Here is a 19958-nt window from a genome sequence, read left to right on the forward strand (position 1 = left end):
CATGGCCTCAAGCTGCAGACATTCCCACAGCCACTAACCAGCTCCCCACGTTACATTAGAGTGCAAGTGCCGCGGTACCTGTGGGAGTTCCCATTTGCCGCAAGTTTATTCTGCAGTCGGAGACGTTCATGGTGTCCACTTGGGAGTCGGAGAGTTGCCTCTTGCGGTTGAAGCTTGGAGGCGATGTGGCCGACTCGCTGTTATTCCTCACCCTGGACGAGGCGCTTTTCTCATCACCTGCAATCAGAATGCGGACATGAAAGAACACCGCTTTTCCACACGAGCGCATAGCCCAGCGTAGGTCTACACTTCATTTATTTTCCACCAAGTAGCCCCGCAACAGATTACTTTTCAGATGGTACATATGATATGATATATGATATGGCATTTGTAACGCGCCTATACACAAGTGTTTCAAGGCGCTTGCGTTTTGCGGCACTTGGTACTTCAAAAGGTACTTCAAAGGATTTGCATTTTTCACTTGGGATATGGCATTAACGCGGCTATACACAAGTGTTTCAAGGCGCAAAGAGGCAAGGGGGGGGGACAGAGGGAGGACAGAGAAAACGATCTTACTAGGTCAGATGACATTGAGATCGCGCAAGTGTGGGGGTGAGGGCGGAGAGGGGGGGAGGAGGAGGAAGGGTGAGGGAAGTGCAATGCATAGGATAAACCGTAAATAAATAGAAACAAGAAATAGGAACTGTAAGAAGACGTGCGGCCCGCAGTGGCAGGTTCAAGCAGGGTAAGTGCAGGCATCAGGTATCCAGTGCTGGTATGGGGCTGTAGGTATACAGAACCAGCCTCAGAGTGCAAGGGTTGCCAGGGGGGCAGTGCAGGTGTGCCACTTGCAGGGAGGGGACCTGGGCCCGAAAACAGGGTAGCCAGGTGACCAGTGCAGTTTCAGCTAGGAGTTCAACAGGGGAGGAGAGTAGAGCAAGCAGAGGCAAAGAGGAAGGTCTTGAGGTGCTTCTGGAACCGGAGATGGTTCCCCTCAATTTTCACAGAGACATGGAGGCTGTTCCAGAGGGAGGCCCCAGCAGAAGAAAGATCTACCACCAACTCGTTGCTTGGAGAAGCAACTAACCTAGGGGAGATGGAGGTGGATGAGCGAAGAGCTCAAGAAGGAAGATATTTAGGAAGAGAGTTGATGGTATTGAGGCCCCAGAAGACCTTGTGGACAATGCAGTGTTTTGAACTTAATCCTCGCAGCCACTGGGAGCCAGTGCCAAGATTTCAGTCCTGGAGAGATCCGATCCCTGGGCTTGAGGCCAAGTCTCGCGCTCCTGTTCTGGATGAGTTGTAGAGGAGTGTAGAAGCAGGAAGATTTAGAAAGAGGCTATTGCAATAGTCCAGCCTAGAGAGGACCAGAGCTCTGGAGACTGAGCTTCTGGGGGAAGGAGAGGAAAGGAAGAATACCCCTGAGGAGGTGCAGCTGGTAGTGTGACTTCTTAGAGACGTTAGCGATGTGAGGGCAGAAGGAGTGTGTGAGTCGAAGATGACCCCAAGGTTTTTAGCCTCACAGGTGTGAGCAGGAAGAGGGCCAAGAAAGGCCGGTCAGAGAGGCAGGAAAAGAGGGAGCGGGTGTGCCGATTAAGAGAATCTCAGTCTTACTGGCATTAAGGCAGAGATCACTGGCGGCACACCACTCCTGGATAGCAGACAGTTGGAGACGAGAGAAGAAGAAGGTGGCTGAAGGGAGCCTGAAAATGAGCTGAGTGTCATCCGCATAGCACTGAAAGTTGGGGCAGAGAGCGGCAATGCGGTGAGCAAGAAGTGCCAGGTACTGGTTAAACAGCCAGGGAGAGAGGTTAGACCCCTGGGGAACACCACAGGTAGAGATCGAGGAGAGGAAGGACTTAAGTTGTACCTGAGAGGGTCAATCAGAGAGGAAAGAAGTCAGCCAAGCCAGGGCCTGATCGGTGATACGCAGGTTATCAAGCAGACAGTTCAGCAGGATGGCATGGTTGACCATGTCAAATGTCGAAGACAGATCAAGTAAGTTGAGGACAAAGGGGGGTGTTGGAATCAAGGTTGGAGAGCACGTCTTCGCGTGCGTCTTGAGAAAGTAAACTAACCGTTTCTTCAGAATATTAGCTTGCAAGGTATGGGCTTCCCATTATGGTTTTAGGTAAGCGCAGGATCCTTCTGGCTGTAAGGTTCTGCACCGATTACATTATGAAATCTGCAAACGTTAGCACCATTTACACTCAACAAAGCAGGCTCACTGCTTAATACTTTGCCAAACAGCATATATGTAGTTAAGAAATAGCATTTAGTTTAAACGGGTACCAGTGACAGTGAAGAGTCGGTGCAGAACCTTCCATCCAGCAGGATACTCCACTCTTCCAAGGGAGACATTCTTCAGTCAAATTCTCCTCCAGCGTTCAAGTGACCTCACGTCAGAAGGCTTTCCAGTCCTGTGTTTTGCTTGGAATTCTGGGACTTGTAATTTTCCTGCATTTTAAATGTCAAAGAAAATAATGCAAGCCCCATAATCTAAAGGGGGAGGGGGAGTTGAATAGGCCTGGATGGCTTGCTTACACCCATGTCCACAGCAAGCTTGAGAGCTCTCTGCTACAAATTAAAAGTAAACTCCATGTACAAATACAGAACGCTATTCGCGTTTATATGTTCACCATCTTCCCAAGTTACCTTTTCTATCTCAAAGCTCCCCCTTTTCGCTTTCCATCCCTTTCTTTCAGTCTCCACCTCTCGCTCTTCATTTCCATGCATCACTCTTATCCCTTGCTTTTTCTTAATTTATTAACCCTCATTTAAGCAATTACCACATTAGCATTTCCGACCACCCTTTGAGGGAGGAACTCCAACCACAAAGAAAAGGAGGCACAAGAGTTAATAGGACCGCTGTACTACGAAATGGGCTCTCTGGTTTCTTTTTACTTTTCAAATGAGAACACAAGTTCTGCCACAGACAAGTCCATTATAGTTAATATAAAACAATGGTATGGGTATGGCGTCTAGCGGGCACTGCTCTAGTATGTATTGAGCTGAAAGAGACAGCAGGTTTGCCGCAGTAAAAACTAGATCACCACACGCAGAACGAGAACAGCCCACCTATAACCAGATAAACCTGCACTAACTTTTCTATCGAGTTTAGATCCTGAAACACCAAGACCTCATTTGTTGCCTTACGGTCAGTAATCGTAAAAAAGTTTCAAAAAGATTTTAGCATTCATGTGTGCCAAATTATTGCAGAATTTCATTGAAGTGTGCCAAGTTCGCCAAACGCGTGCTTTGCTCTTCACAATCCTTTTCAAGAAAATTAATAAAATAAATACTAACAGCTACCCACATTAACTCAGTATTCCTCTCCTTTCAATACAAATTAACATTGATCAGGTCGCATTCCGAGAAGACAACAGAACGTTCCTAGAATTCCTTTAAGGCTCTCACCGTGGTCTCCGTTGCTGGATTTGCCCGGTTTCCCTCATGGGGAGGGAAGAACAAGTTACTCTCTTACCCGGTAACGTTCTTCAGATGGGATGGTCCGACGATGTATTCCATATCTATGACAGTAAATCACCACAGTTGTGCTGCTTCGGAAAATAATTCGACATCTGCGTCAATGAAGTTGATACGCTGTCCTCGAGGGCCTCCGTAGAGCCGACGTCACCGGATGTTATGAAGTAGGATGCACGACGCCCATAGCCTCAGTTGTAGTTTTTTCCCAGAACGTGTGGCACCAATCTTCTGCCAGAATGATCACAGAAAGCCTTGCGGAAACGTAAGCTGCAATCGCATAAGAAATTCTGTAGCAGGGAAGGCAGGGAGGGAGCAATATGTTATACGTCGTCAGACCATCCCATCGAAAAAACGTTACCAGGTAAGAGTAACTTGATCTTCGAGGGGATTGGGTCCTCTGACGTATTCCAGATCTATGACAGACTCCCAAAGCAGTACCAACGTAAGGAGGTGGGAAAAGAATTTAGAATATACAAATTTAGAATGCCCAATCAAATTGCAGAGTAAAGGACCGCCTTGCCAAAGGCCAGATCCTGCCCATGGATAGAATCTAGGGAGTAGTGACGTACAAAAGTATGGACCGAAACCCAAGTGGCTGCTTCACAGATGTTACGAATAGGAACACCCCTCGGCAGGGCAGTAGAGGCAACCATTCCCCTAGTCGAATGGGCCTGTAAGCCTACTGCAGGGTCCTTGCCCACCAGGCGGTAACTTTCAGAAATTGCCAAGATAATCCATTTAGACAAAGTCTGCTTAGTCACAGCTTGTCCCAAACGCCTTCCAGCGTAACCAATAAAGAGCTGATCGGCCACTCTGACCCGGGACATGCGTGAAATGTAGAAACTTAAAGCTCTCCTAGGATCCAACCTATGGATCCTCTCCTAGTCCTTACCAGGATGCGGAGGAGGATAAAATGCCGGAAGAATGACCTTCTGGCTCAAATGAAAATCTGACACAACTGCTGGAAGAAAAGAAGGACGAACTCGAAGGACAACCCTGTCCTTATGAAACACAGTGAAGGGTGGCTTAACAGACAGTGCCTGTAACTAACCGCAACTAAAAGCACAGTTTTCAGGGTTAACAGTCTCCAAGGACAAGAATGTAAAGGCTCAAATGGAGCACCCATTAACAAGGTTCAAATCCCACCCGGGCACCTGGAAAGGTGACGGAGGGAACACATTAGTGAGCCCTTACAGAAACTGAGAAATTAAAGGGATTTTAAAATAAGAACACTCCTCAGACAAGCACTTAAATATGGACAGCGCCGCCAGGTAACCTTTAATGGTACCCACGTGCAAGCCCATGTGGGCTAAAGAAAGCAAAAAAGACAGAACCACAGGCATGTCACATGAAAAAGGATACACATTCTTAACCCTGCACCAGTCGCAGAACTTTCTCCAACGGCATAGGGACTTTGTTGCCGGCCGTCTGGCCGAAAGCAACACCTCCATCAAGTCTTCAGGGAGGTCCCAATCCTTATAGCTCAACCTTTCAGAAGCCAAGCGTGAAGGTTGAGGGATCTGACCTCTGGATGGAAAACCTGACCCCCCCCCCGCCCGTGAGAGCAGATCGTCTCGGTATGGAACATGACAGGGAGGGCCGATGGACAAGTCGAGAAGGTCTGGGTACCATGTCCTCCGGGCCCATGCCGAAGCAATGAGGATCATCCGGGAACCTAACCTCCGTAACCTCTGTAGCACCTGCAGGATGATGGGGACTGGAGGAAACACGTACAGCAGTGGGAAGGGCCACTCCACCACAAATGCGTCTCCCAAGGCTTCTCTTGGAGGAAATTCCCGAGAGCAGAACCTTTCGCACTTCCGGTTGACACTAGAGGCGAAGAGATCCACTTGAGGGGTCTCCCAAAGGGTGAATATCTCCAGGAGAATCTCCTAAGCCAACTCCCACTCGTGAGAGATCGTGCTCTGCCTGCTCAGAGCGTCCGCCGTCTCGTTTTCGTCTCCGGCCAGATGAACTGCCGAGATCGAAATTTCCTGCTGCATGGCCCAGAATCAGAGCTGCATCGCCTCCCTGCACAGAGGAAGTGACCCTGCCCCTCCCTTTTTGTTGAAGTAGTGCATGGCCACTGTGTTGTCCGTCAGAATCAGGACATTCTTTCCTCGCACAGTCGGCAGAAAAGCCTTCAGGGCAAGCCTGACGGCCCACATCTGAAGTAATGGCACGCCATTCTACAAGATGCTGCACCAGCCTTCCCCCAACTGGAGAAGCATGGGCCTCATGACTGAGCTGAAGCGGCTGCGGCAGTGCCTGAGGCAAAAGAGGCAACTGCTTGCGCGGCCTTGGCACCTCGAGTACCTTGTTTTCCACCTCTGGCACTCCTACGGTTGCCCCTTTGACTTGCAGCTCCTCTCGATTTACTAAAGGACGAGTAATATCGAAAGGAACCTCCCCCTCATTGCTGTCCCCTAGGACGAAAAGGCAGAGGTTGGCGAACTGCAGCGCCCAATTACTTCGCTGCAGCTTTGGAGGTCTGCAACCTCTCAAGACTCGTCAGCCTTGCTGCCAAAAAGATGCTCACCATCAAAGGGCATGTTGAGGAGCCGGGCTTGCACATCAGGAGCAAAACCCGGCTTCCGCAACCACGCAAACCTGCGTATTACGGTGCTCGCCGCCATGGACCGGGTGACGCAATCAACCATGTCCAGACCCAACTGAACAGATTCACACATTGCATCCTTGCCATCCTGCACGATAGCAAGGAAACCATCCCATTCCTCCCCTTCGGGAATATGATCAGCTGCTAGGGAAATACAGTTCCAGAGAGTGTGCGTGAAACGAGACAAGGCACAAACGGAGTTGGCAGCCTGAAGCGCCAAACCCCCAGAAGAAAATACCTTCTTCGCCCAGCCGTCAAAACGTTTGTCGTCTCTATCAGGAGGGATGGAAGGGTACAACGCCTGCTTTGCCGTGGCCGTAGCCACCTGCACCACCAAACTCTCCGGAGTAGGGTGCGTGGTCAAGTAGCAGGGATTGCCACTGGCTGTGCGATATTTCCTCGGCAAGGACTTGCTCACTGCCGGGAGACTCTCTGGAGCAGTCCAAGCCGCAGCCACCCTCCTCTGGAAGGCCATATGGAATGGCAGCACAGGGTCAGTTGGAGGACCTTGGTTCAGGATATCAGTCAGGTCATCCGGCTGAAAATCCCCAGGGGGAGGGGGGCAGACCACCCCGGGTAGTCCGTGACCCTCGGCATGAGGCGCCGGTATGAGGAGTCGGCATGCGTGCCAGGCTCCGACCTACTTGTCATGACCACAGAATTGTTCCACAGAATCTCCCCCAGGAGGTCTTGGGCTGCGGCATACCATTCCTGGGCTAATAGCAGAAAGGTTACTGTGGCCAAAAGTAATTCAGGCATTTCCGCATCACTCAATATGGCCACCAGGGGGCCTTCCCTGAATGCTGCAGTGTAGTCTAGTGGTTTGGGCTCTGCAAGTGCTTAAGCCCCTCCCCTTTGTTGTCCTGCGCTTTGCATCTTCAGCTGTCAAAGCTGACGCTTATCACTAATCAACCCCGGACTAAAACTTCACAGACCTAGCATTCCTAGTTATCCCCGAATTGCAATGTTCCTGTATTTTTCATTGTTCCCTTCTGCCATAGCCAGGTTTCCTGTCATATTCCCGCCCTTATCCTGTTGCGTGTTTTCTGTCAAGAGTTGGCGCTTCTCTGAGGGAGTTAGTTAGGAGAGGTTTCCTGTCATCTCCAACAGACTGCAAGTATCGCACATGTTATAACACTGTTGAGTTGTGCTTATTGTGGCATTAGCTAGTGTGCGGCATTGTTTTCCCACAGAGCGCGTCTAATGATTCTTGCCGCGCATTTCCTTGCACTGCTCGTGAGGAGATTCCGTTCTGGGAGAACAGGAGGCACTTGACTTCAGTCACATTTATTTATGGTCACATTAGCTTAGAGCGCCACACGCACATAATGGTAACCTGTTGGCATTAAAGGCATTGACACTTTTGTTCCATTAACGCATCCGTGCCTTTCTTGTGAGGAATGTAAGTTTGCTTTTATCTCCTGATTGAATAGCTTTATGAGGAAGGTTTTCATAGCGGGGAAAGATTATATTTGTTCACTCAATATCTGTCCTCTCACCATTTAGGTATTTAGGGTTAGTTTGTTTGAATTCTGGCTGTGGTGTTGATTGGCAAGGTGTGGAAAATTCCTTGCCTGCTATATTTAGGCAGTATTTCATTGCACTCCCCTCCCCCCCACCCCAAAGTCCCACTCCTTCCCATGCAAGAAACTGTTCCCCTCTTCAGAACTTGCGCCCCCGCACAGAAGCGGGATGGAGAGCCCATAACAACATAAATAGAGGTGAGCAAGGGAAGTCCATAGGGAGGGAGAGGTTAACTAGTGAGAAGACCGTTTCACAGCACCTACACTGAATCCACATTTTGACTGGTTTTTGTCATATTCCACAGATTTTTCTGCTTATTGAAAGAAAAGGGTAATGAGAAAACCACGCACCTAAAGAAGAGTAGTTGAAGGAGCGGTGTTCCCGCGGAGCCCAAGGTAAGCATTAAACTACCAAACTCCACCTCCGGAGAGGTGTCCAGACCACTGGCGTCGTGCAGCGACTGACACAGGTCCTCAAGTTTACTATGACCAGAAACAATGTCATCAGGAACCCCTGCAGGAACCTCACCTTCCTCAGACCCCTCATCCACCTCAGAAATATAATCCAGAGGCTGGAAAGAGGGAACTGAAAAAGGCACAAAGACATGTTTTGCCTTAGCCAGAGCCTTTCTGGGGGGTTCCCCCGTACCACGAGGCATCCTCGACAAAGCCGCCTCGAAAGGCGCCGATGGAATCGGCGTCAACGACAGCTTCGACGCGTTGACACAGACCTCGAGGGCGGAGCCCCGAGCGTGTCTCGACAGCCTGGGCATCGACGACTTCGTCGGAGGTGGGGCTTCGAGAGAGTCCGTCGACGACCTCGGCGCCGCCAGTATCGATGTCTTCCTCGAAGACTTCACAGGTTTTTGCAGTCTCGAGGGCGTCGAGGACCAGGACCTGGAACAGGCATGTCTAGAGCGACCATCCTTGTCCGACCAGGACCTCGAAGGCACCCGGTGGTCGCGACGACCGCTCAAGCCCGAAGGCGTACGAGCGGTGTCTCTAGTATAGCCACGACCAGCGTCCTCCGATGGCGCGGACGGACCGGATTCCCCCCCCCCCCCCCGGATTGAAAAATCACCAACATCTCCTTTCGGAAGGAATCCCATTCCTCAGGAGTGGAATGCTTGTTGGGACAATCAACCTGCCGATGGGCGGAGTCCTCGGAAGAGGACGGGGAAAGCAACCTGTGACGGCGCTTTCTGGAATGCCTCGAAGAGGCAGAGGAATGCAGGACCGACTCCCAGACCGAGAACCCCCAGACTCACGACAACGATGAGTCGCCCCTCGAATCACCCGTCGAAAGGCGACTTCCGGGGCTTGGCCACCTTACCAACAGACAGCTTCTTACGCTCTCGCAAGGCCTTCGATGTAAGCGATTGGCAGTCGACACAGTCGTCCGTATCGTGGTCCTCCCCGAGGCACCAGAGGCAAGCGTTGTGTGTATCCGTCAGCGACATCTTGGACCTGCACACCCGACACTTCTTAAACCCAGACCGCGGGGTGGAAGAAGCCGAAGACGACATACGATAGCAATGAAGAAACAGGTTAGAAGAACCGAAAGAACAGGATTCAGTAGAATCGAGGCGCGCAGAGATCTCCGAAGAGAACACGTTCGCAGAAAAAACAGAACGGAGGCTAAGGGCGTCATGCGTCCTACTTATAACATCCGGCGACATCGGCTCGATGGAGGCCCTCGAGGACAGCATATCGACATCATCGACGCAGGATGCAGAAAGATTCTGCAAAGCAGCACAGCTGTGGTGATTACTGCCATAGATATGAAATACGTTGGAGGACCCAATCCCCTCGAAATAGGGATTCGGAAGGGTTTTAATAAACACTGGAATTCATCGTGGTCTTCCATGCACACACACATGGCCAGCACGCCACAACCTCACGTGTATACACGGCCAGCAACATTAATATTTTCTTGAACTGCATCATTGGCAACGTTGAGGTACGGTAGATCTTTGAACATTGGAGAGGAATGACAATGCATTACTTACCGTAAAAGCATTTCTGATGGTTGTATCTGCTTAGATTCACATGCTGTGCATAGGTCCGACATCCAGTGGTCACTGCGGAGTATTGCATTTTGTTTTTCGTAGTCGAAAAGGGGACGTCGACAAGGCGTGTCTGTAACACTATCCCTATAGTGACGTGCGTTGTACCCACAATCCCTCACGCGTCGAGGTCCCTCTGTTTGTATTTTTCTGCCCTGAGGGAGCCTTCTAGACGTGAGGGAGTACAGAAAAGAGAAATATAGAAAGATGTCTATGTTCCTTCCATCCGAGCGGGGAGGAAGGGTGGGCGCATGTGAATCTAAGCAGATACAACCATCAGAAATGCTTTTACGGTAAGTAATGCATTGTCTTCTGATGTTTGTTAATCTGCTTAGAATCACATGCTGTGCATAGACTAGCGAGCAGTACCCGGAGTTGGCGGTGGGTTATGAGAAGGAACAGTAGAGAAAAGATGTCTTAATATTGCCTGCCCAACCTGGGAATCAGATCTAGAGTGTGCATCTAGACAGTAGTGTTTTGTAAATGTGTGCACAGAACTCCAGGTTGCCGCTTTGCAGATGGACTCAAGGGGAACATTTGCAATGAATGCTATGGAAGCCCCCGTGCCTCGAGTGGAATGTGCTCTTGGCTTGAAGGGTAGTTCTCTCTTAGCAAGAGTGTAACAGAGAGTGATGCATTGTACAATCCATCTAGATATAGTGGACTTAGAGACTGCATCTCCTTCTCTTCCTGCTGCCACCGAGACAAAGAACTGATTAGTCTTTCTCAGTGATCTGGTTCTTTCCATGTAGAACATGACAGCTCTGCGTACATCTAGTGTATGCAGACTTTTTTCTCCCAAGCTGGAAGGGTTTTGAAAGAACGTTGGTAGTTCTATAGATTGGTTTACGTGAAATTTTGAGATGAATTTTGGTGCAAACCTTGGGTGTGTGCGAAGAACCACCTTATCTTTGTGAACTGATACGAAGGGGTCTAGTACAGAAAGAGCCTGTAGTTCACTTACTCTCCTAATGGATGTGATAGCTATTAGGAAAGCAGTCTTAAAAGTGAGGTATTTAAGAGTTGCCTTGTGCATGGGTTCGAAAGGAGTGCCCATGAGTCTAGCAAGTACCACGTTTAAGTCCCATCTGGGAGCTGGGTTAGCTATCGGGGGGTGTATTCTTTTTACCCCTTCCATAAAGGCTTTGATAACTGGTATCTTCCACCACGACACTTTAAGTTAGTAAGTGGTGTATGCAGAAAGTGCCGCTAGGTGGACTTTAATGGAATTAAACACTAGACCTGAATCCAGTAAATGGGTCAAGTACAGAATAATGTCAGTGGCAGAGCAGTCAACCGGGTTGATGTTCTTACTTCTACACCAGATGACAAATCTTTTCCACTTGCTAGAGTAGCAGTGGCGAGTATTAGGTTTTCTGGCTTCCCTGAGGATGTCCATACATCTCTGTGGGAGTTGTAAATGTCCAAATTCTATGATCTCAGGAGCCAGGCTGCGAAGTTCATGGTCTGAGGGCATGGATGCAGTGTTCTGCCCTTGTCTTGTGACAGCATGTTGTACGGGCAGGGAAGTTTCACTGGGGGAGATAGGGACATCTCCATCAAGTGAGCGAACCATGGCTGCCGGGCCCACATTGGGGCCACTAGTATCATGGTAACCTGCTCCTGGTGCATCTTGTGCACCACTTTGTTGAGAAGGGGAGTCGGGGGAAAGGCGTAAACAAATTTCCCTGACCATTGAATCAACAGACCGTTCCCGTTGGACTGGTTCTGGGGGTACCTGGAGGCGTAACTTTGGCATTGTGAGTTCTCCAGGGTTGCGAACAGGTCTATTTCCGGGAATCCCCATTGCGTGAAGACGTCTAAGACGATGTCTTCGTGCAATTGCCATTCGTACTCTTCGGGCAGTGGGAAGTCTCTGCTGAGTTTGTCTGCTAGCAGATTGAGTTCCCCTGGTACATGTTGTGATAGTAGGAACATGTTGTGTTTGAGAGCCCACTTCCATATATTCTGGGACAGCTTGGACAGTCCTGGAGAGTGAGTGCCCCCTTGCTTGTTGAGGTAGTACATGGCTGTGGTGCTGTCTGTGAGGACCATCACTGTCTTTCCTTGTAAGTGTTCCTGAAAGGCTTTCAGTGCTTTGAACACCGCTAGTAGTTCCAGCAGGTTTATATGCTTGGATGCTAAACTCCGAGTCCACACTCCGTGGGCCGTCTGATGGGATAGGTGAGCCCCCCATCCTGTAAGGGATGCGTCTGTGGTTAGAGTGGCTTCCACTGCGGGTGTGGCAAAAGTTTTCCCTAATAACAGGTTTTCTTTTGTCCACCACCGTAGCGAGAGAACCAAGGCCTGCGAGACCACCACTAGATCGTCCCATTGTCCGCTGGCCTGACACCACTGGCTGTAGAGCCACTCTTGCATTGGGCGCATGCGCAGGCGCGCGTGAGGTACCAAATAAATACATGACGCCATCATCCCTAGCAAGCGCATTGCTTTGCGTACCGTCACCTCTCGGCCTACTACATAATGGGGAATTTGAAACAGCATGTTTTGGACCCTCTCGTTGGAGGGGAATACGAGGCCGTCCTTTGTTCGAATTAGAGCCCCTAGGAATTGTTTGGTTTGGCTGGGGTCTAAGCTGGACTTCTTTTCGTTGATGGAGAAGCCCAGTTGGGACAAAAGGTCTACGGTCTTTTGGGTATTGGAGAAGCATGTTTTGTAAGAATCCCCTGTTATGAGCCAATCGTCGAGGTAAGGGTATACCGGGATGGATAACCTGCGTAGGTGGGCCGCTGTCACTGCCAGTACTTTCGTGAATACCCTTGGCGCAGATGCTATCCCGAAGGGTAGTACTCTGAACTGGTAGTGCTTGTTCTCTATCTTGAACCTGAGGTATTTTCTGTGCGCTGGCAACATTAAAATATGAATGTATGCATCTTTCATGTCTAGTGTTGTCATGTAATCCCCTTGTGATAAAAGTGGGATTACTTCCTGCAAGGTCACCATACGAAACTTTTGGGGTTTGACAAACCTGTTCGCTGGGCGCAGATCTAATACAGGGCGCATGGTTAAGTCCTTTTTGGGTACAAGGAAGTACACTGAATAAATACCTTCTGTTACCTGTGATAGGGGGACGGGCTCTATAGCTTCTTTCTTCAGTAGTTCTTCCACCTCTTGAAGAAGAATGGAGAGGTGTTGCGGTGTCATGCGTCGGTTCCGTGGGGGTTTGTACTTCGGGGAACCGTTGAACTCGATGCAGTATCCGTGGGCTATGGTGGATAATACCCAACGGTCTGACGTGATTCCCTCCCATGCTGAAAGGAACGATGTTAGCCGGCCCCCGACCGGTGATGCATGGGAGGGGACCCGAATTTTCGGGTCATTTGCTGGTATTGGGCGTGGAACCTCTGGGGCTGGAGCCACGACCTCTTCCTTTGCCACGGCGTTGGCCTCTTTGACTGAACTGGGTGTTACCCTGGTTAGTGGGCCAGTTGGAGCCAGAGTAATATTGTTGTTGTTGGTTCTGCTGCTGTCTTTGGCCACGAAAGGAGCGTTTATTACCATAGCCTCGCCTGTTAGGGGGCCTAGAAATTTGATCAAGAGTCTTGATGGTATCAAACTCTTTTTTAGCATGTTCTAGGGCCTCGTCTACTGCTTTCCCAAACAGATGCGTCTGTTCAATGGGTTTATTTATGAGGGAGGCTTGGGTTTCGGGCTTAAAACCTGAATTGCGTAGCCAAACGTGGCGCTTGAGAAGTATTCCCTGCACTAAGGAGCGGCCAGCCGTCTCAGCGGCATCTAGGGAGTTCTTAACGATGCCCTGGTTTACCAGTGTGCCCTCTGATATTATAGCTAGCAGGCGAGAACGCAGAGGTTCAGGTGCTTCCTCAGCTTCGCTGCGCAGCTTGTTCCACTGTGCATCTGCGTAGCTAGCTAAAAGTGAGTTGTTATTAGCAATTCTAGTAGAGAAGGCGGCGGAGGTCGTGATTCTCTTCCCTAGTGCGTAGAGTTTTTTGCCTTCTTTGCCTGGAGGTGCTTCACTAGTGGATAGTGGCACCCCTGCTCTTTTTCTTGTGTTGGTAACCACAAGGGAGTCCGGAATAGAGTGTCCTTTGATGTATAAAGGGTCAGAGGATGAAGGGCTGAAGAGCTTTTCTATTCTAGGGTTGACCCCTCTTACTAAAGCTGGGTTTGTAAGGGAAGGAGAAATTCTTCTTTTAATAGAAGCCAGGAGTGGAATAGATTGGCTAACAGGGGCTTTTTCTTTGATGACTTTTTCTACAAAGTCAATGTCTGGAAGAGTTTCCCCTGTATCAATCTCAAAATGCGCTGCTGCCTTGCGCAATAGTGCATTGAGGGAAGGTTGGTCATCTATGGGAGAGGAGTTCCCATGTGAATCCTTGAGAGGAGAAGGTATAAAGGCATCAGGGTCTGAATGTACTGATGGGGATTGCCAAGGCTGCGCTGACGGTGAATGCCAGGGCTGCGAGGTAGCTGTATCCTCTTCAAACCCTGTAGCAGTGGTGTAAGGATCTTCTTCGAACCCCTCTTCCTCAAGTTCTACCTCTTCTTCTCCCCCCAAACACTCCTCATCTTCTTGGAGGTATTGCTCCTCCTCAGTGAGGTCAACCAGCCTAGGAATCTTGACTCTAGGGTCATCCTGTGCCCATTCTCTTTGTCTTTTGTGAGTGGGTGGGTCTTGGTTTCCTAGAAACCTTTCCATTTTCTCCATGCAAGAATGGAGTCTTTCAAGGGTCTCATGGGGTACCCCTGAATAGTCTAGAGGGGGGAAATTGGTGTTTTCGCCTTCGAATCGTTTCAAACGCTCCCACAACGTCGACGAGAGGTTCCCGTCTCCTTCTGAAAAGCCTTCAGGTAGTTCGGAAGCGTCCTTTGGAGAGAGGGGTAGTTCCTGGCTACTTTTATGTTTTTTCGACGCGGTATTCGACGTTTGTTTCGTCGTCCGCGTACGCTTGTCTTCGGCGACAATTCTCGCTAGGCTCTCGACCATGATTTTGTCCGTCGAGGGCTCGGTTGTCGACGTTGTGTGCGTTGCCCGTTGTACCTCGACGGTCGCTCTATGGAGCGCTGCGTTGGATGTTTTTGGGGTAGCGCCCGTGTTAGATGGAAGCCCAATCGCTGGTCGCGGCTGCGTTTGCGGGTGGGGCTTGTGACCTTTACGGTCTGCGGTAGACGCCGGAGTGCCCTGCGTCCCCTTCGGCGCTGATGGATCCTTCGTTCTCGACGAAGAAGAGCCGTGGGTAGTGTGTTTAGCCTTATGGTGTTTGTGTGCGTCCTTGTCGCCGGGGTGTTCATCCCCATAAGCAGGGCGTGAGCCGAGCCCGTCGGGGCCGGGGACGGACGACGAGGAGCGGGAGCGCTCCTTCTGGGGGTTCATGACTTCCGTAACGGACGTCGAGTTATCGCACTCCTCGTCACTTTCAGTAACAGCGGCAGCGGGTGAGGAAACTGACTTCGACATCGCGTAGTCCGCCCACCTCTTAACCCTACGTTCTTTAAGAGTCCTGGGTTTTAAGAGCTTGCAGGCTGCGCAGCTGTTCTCTATGTGATCGAGGGGTAAGCAACGATTACAGAGCTTGTGCTTATCTTTCCAAGTATATTTGCCCCTGCAGCGTGGGCAAAACTTAAATGGTGTCCTCTCCATAGCTGAGGCAATAATAGCTGGCGATAACAACCCCAAGGGAAAGAAAGGGGAGAAAGAAAGAAATTCTCAAAGAGAAGAGACAAAGTTTTAACCCCCACTCTCCCTACTGTAAGTTGGCCGTCGAGGCGAGGCCACGTGTTCGGCAGCGCCGAAGGATCTCCTCCGCTCTTCCTCCCCGTCGAAAATCAGTTCGGCGGAGAAGCAGCTTCACAGCTAACGTCGAGGGGGAGGGATCGTTATCAGTATATTAAGTTATGACAAAAAGGACCGAGGTCCGTGGCAAGTATAGCAATGTCTCTCTAGGAGCTCCGCGAAAGGCGACCAGAAACTGGGCGGAAAAAAACAATCTGAGGGACCTCGACGCGTGAGGGATTGTGGGTACAACGCGCGTCACTATAGGGATAGTGTTACAGACACGCCTTGTCGACGTCCCCTTTTCGACTACGAAAAACAAAATGCAATACTCTGCAGTGACCACTGGATGTCGGACCTATGCACAGCATGTGATTCTAAGCAGATTAACAAACATCAGAAATTAAGTTACAATGGATGACTATTTTGCATTTATTTTACCGAGTGCCTTAAATAAGCTTGTGTGGAGCAACAACAACAACAACAAAACACTTTGGGTGACACTTTTTTGCTGTTATACCAGTTTGTGTCATCTGCATGTTTGTCTAGCAGGCTTTGTATTTGAAACACATTTCAATCTCAACACTTTACCAATTTTGCTACAAGGAAAGAAGACCAACCTTAGTTCCTTTACCAAATATATACCCATCTTTCCCGTAACTGGTAGGAAAGTCTTAGCATGCACCCCACCAGGAATGAGAGGAGGGCTGGAGTTCGACTTCTATAGGGCAATCATTTGCACTCACAAAACCCATCTTCATTAAGTTATGTCTCCCTCATCCAGCTTCAGTGAATGGACTCATGCTCTCTGATAAACCAGTGTATACCACCAGCCTGTATTTAAAGGAAACCAAGGTAGGAAACATCACTGGGGAAAGTAAGAACTGGTAATACAAATTCACCTGTGTGCTGCTTTGTCCACATTGCCCCATTAGAAGATAAAAAAAGAAAAAAAAATCATTCCACTCTAATTCATGGTTCACAGAAGAACTCCAAAACCTGCGCAAGAACAAACGACAGGTGCAAAAAAATTGGCAGGCCAACCCCTCCGACACCACGAAGGAAACGTTCATAGCTATTGCTACAAAATGCCAAGATGCTGTTTTTAAAGCTAAATCTCAAGCCTATAACCACCGAATATCTGATGCCAACTCTCAATCCAAAGAACTCTTTACCATCTTTAAAGAACTCACAAATCCTCCTATCTCCACAGATGAGGTCAAAGATGAAGCCTAGTGCAATAGCATGCAAGCCGCCATGCTAAAAAAAAAAAAAACCCTTTTACTAAATAAAATCCTTGACCATCACAACGTCTTACTGAAACTTAACCAAGCCACCTCAAACACTGCCCAACGGTAAAAATATCAACATCCCCAAATTCACATTTAATGATATTTCGTAAACAGAAGTTAAAGACTTCCTGAAACACCTGAGGCCATTGTAATGTAAAGGCGATGTATGCCTCCCTAAGATCATCAAGGAGTGCGCCGAGCCACTTGCTCCACTCATTACTGCATTCATTAATGCCTCCTTCAAGACGGGCATCGTCCCCGACAGCCTTAAAGAGGCATGGGTGCGCCCCCTGCTAAAAGAATCCCACACTTGACCGTGTACAGTCCAACAACTACCGGCCTATAACAACCGTCCCATTCCTTCTCAAAATATTAGACAAGGCAGCTCACAGCCAGATCCAACTCTACCTAGAAGATAGCTCCATCCTAAGAAATAGACAGTCTGGATTCCGCAAAGGACATGGAACCGAAACAGCCCTGCTGGACCTAAAAAAATCAAAATCACTTAAATCCTGGACAAAGGTAAGCCCGCCTTTCTCCTTGACCTCTCAGCGACGTTCGATCCAGTTGACCATAAAACCCTCACCGCACACCTCACGCACTCAGCTCATTTCTCTGACCAAGCGACTTCCTGCATCACTTAGTTTTTAGAAGGAAGAGCTATGAAAGTCTTTTCAAACACAGCCAATGCAGCCCCCACCATCATAGACTGTGGTGTCCCACAGGGATCTTTTACTGCCCCAACGCTGTACAATCTCTTCACAAACCCTCTCTTTGACAAACTGGACGCACCTGGGATCACATATACCAATAATGCTGACAATACCCAGGTGCGACTTCCCTAAACAGGCTCATATCTTCAAGACGCCACCTCCCTTAGGCAAATATACGCTACCATCCAAGCTTGGATGGCCACTAATGGCCTATGCCTCAACGGGGACAAGAGAGATCCTTATTCTGGGCCAAAAAACACTCTAGCTAAGCTAGACTGTCTTTTCTCCAATTTCAACATTGACAATTGCATCATCCCAGTCCTATCATCTGTCAAAACCTTGGTGGTCCACATTGATGCTACTCTGTCTATGAACAAGCAAGTCTCTGCCTAAGTGCCAAATTCATCAACGCCATCAAACCTTTAACTAAGGAAAATTGTCTTTCAATAGCCAGAGAAACCATAGGTGCAAGCTAGACTATTGCAATGCACTCATAGCTGGCACTTCCCTAAAAAACAAACATGCTTCAAATCACCCAAAATAACTCACTAAGAGCAGCCTTAAGCATTCCAAAAAGAGACCACATCTCTCTAGCAAGACAGTCTGTGCGCCGGCTCCCAGTCAAAGATCTCATCACATTCAAGATTCTCACTACCGCACACAAATGTATCCACCGCACAGCTCTGCCTTATCTCTCAAACACACTACATAGATTCCCTCTTGACTAGGCCTACCAGATACTGCAACACCAAACAACTCACTCTACCACGCATTAACAAGGCCAAGGCAGAAGGGACAGGCTTGCCATTTCTGGCCCCTAAGCTTTGGAATGTGCTCCCCACTGCCCTGAGAGCAGAACCTTCTCTCTCTGCCTTTAGAAAAAACCTTAAAACTACCCTCTTCAACTAATCTCTCGCTACTACGTCTTTACAAACTGTTCTGCAACTGTATAATAATCATGCCTGTATGTGTCTTTCATGTGTAACTAGGTTTATTTTGATAGCTCGTTACCAGCGCCACGATGCCTCTGGGCTGTTGCGCGCTTCAACAAATACAAATAGAGGCAATAAAGTAATTGACTGCTGGATCACTGCACTCAAAGCACCTCCCAAGCCATTAAACCCTCTAAGAAAGTATAGGAAATTCGCCATCAGGCTTGCAAGCCTATAGTGAGCATTTACATAAACGCACAAACTTAATATAATTTAATGCTTAAGGGCACAAAGTGAGAGATCAAGAGCAAGTGGAATGGCAGAAAAAGCACAAAAAAAAGTTGAGACAGCTAAAATAAATTGAACTCGAGGAGAGAGAAAACCCAGAAAAGAATTGAGACCTGCTGAGGAAGAACCAGAAGAAATGTGTTATGGAGTTGTGGTTCAATAACTCCCAAAATAATAGTGCAGTGGCTGTGACAAACTTGATCCAGATAAGAATTGCATAGTGGAAATTGAGATTCAAATCCGTAAAGTGAACTAGTGCAGTCGCACTAACCAACCTAAATGGAATCACAGGAACATTCACTATTGGGAGTGTTACAAGGCATACAATAAGCAGTGTTGCATAGCAATTTGCTATGCAATTCTCTAGGGTTGCTAAATAAATTGGCACACGTGTAGCACAGCTATCCTTTTAAATTACCCTGTTCAATGAAAGCCCAGCTCACCCTGCATTCCTCCCTTGCCCTCAGGGCTTGCTCCACCCACTTTTCTCTGTTCACCACACGTTCCAACTGGCTAATGGAGACCGAGTTCAGCAGTAAACCTCTCCTCCACTCTTAAAAATTCCAAAGACCTGTGTGGAGTGCTTGGCAAGAAATTCTTTTTCAAATAATTGCAAACCAGAAGTAAATCGGGATAATCCATTTATTGAGATAACTATCGAGTTGAGCAAAGAGAAGTGCGTGTTAACTTTGTTTGAAAAGTCAGTCCTACAATTCCATTCCTAAAAATGCAAGTTGTTAGAAAATTCATAACTGCAGTATTGCTGCTGTAAAACAAAGCATTCTCTCCATGTTTTTCAGCTATATTTTATTTTGTGGAGGGAGGTGCATCATATATTTGTTTTCAGTGGTGGCTGGTGAATTTTTGTATATGGTGGGTTTTGCCTCAAATATGACAGAGCAACCAAGCATAGCGAGGGAGCCTGAACGAACCATGGGTGGTTCAGTAGGGTACTCCTCCAAGAAAATTAGTAAAATAACGGATTAAAATTGGCCATATAATAGCACGGTTTCTGTGAAAAATATGGTAAAAGCCCACTGAGTCATCAGTCTTGCATGGTAGCACAGAATAACAGCCATGCTACAGTAAGAAAAGCTACCCAGACTGCACAAATGTAGGCCAGTCTAGACATGTAACATCACTTTTCATGTTTGCTTTACTATTGATTCCCAGTAACAAAATGCCATGCATTGTAAGAATATATGGCCAAACTGACACCATGAATGGAGGCCAGTTTAGCTATGCAATAACAATTGTTTGCTTTGATGCCCAGTAAAAAGTGTCAA

General features: G+C 48.5%; 1 protein-coding gene across 2 annotated transcripts in view; it reads right to left on the reverse strand.

Annotated features, from left to right (window-relative positions):
* The window catches only part of DIS3L2 (DIS3 like 3'-5' exoribonuclease 2), a 2640663-nt gene that overhangs the window by 2399726 nt on the left and 220979 nt on the right, over nucleotides 1-19958 (reverse strand). For both annotated transcript variants that reach the window (XM_069617547.1, XM_069617548.1), the window contains one exon: nucleotides 79-237. In XM_069617547.1, coding sequence (XP_069473648.1) covers nucleotides 79-237 — 159 coding nt within the window. The remainder of the gene's footprint in view (nucleotides 1-78; nucleotides 238-19958) is intronic.

The sequence above is a fragment of the Ambystoma mexicanum genome, chromosome 10 (assembly GCF_040938575.1).
Source record: "Ambystoma mexicanum isolate Mex_15411 chromosome 10, UKY_AmexF1_1, whole genome shotgun sequence".
NCBI lineage: Eukaryota > Metazoa > Chordata > Amphibia > Caudata > Ambystomatidae > Ambystoma > Ambystoma mexicanum.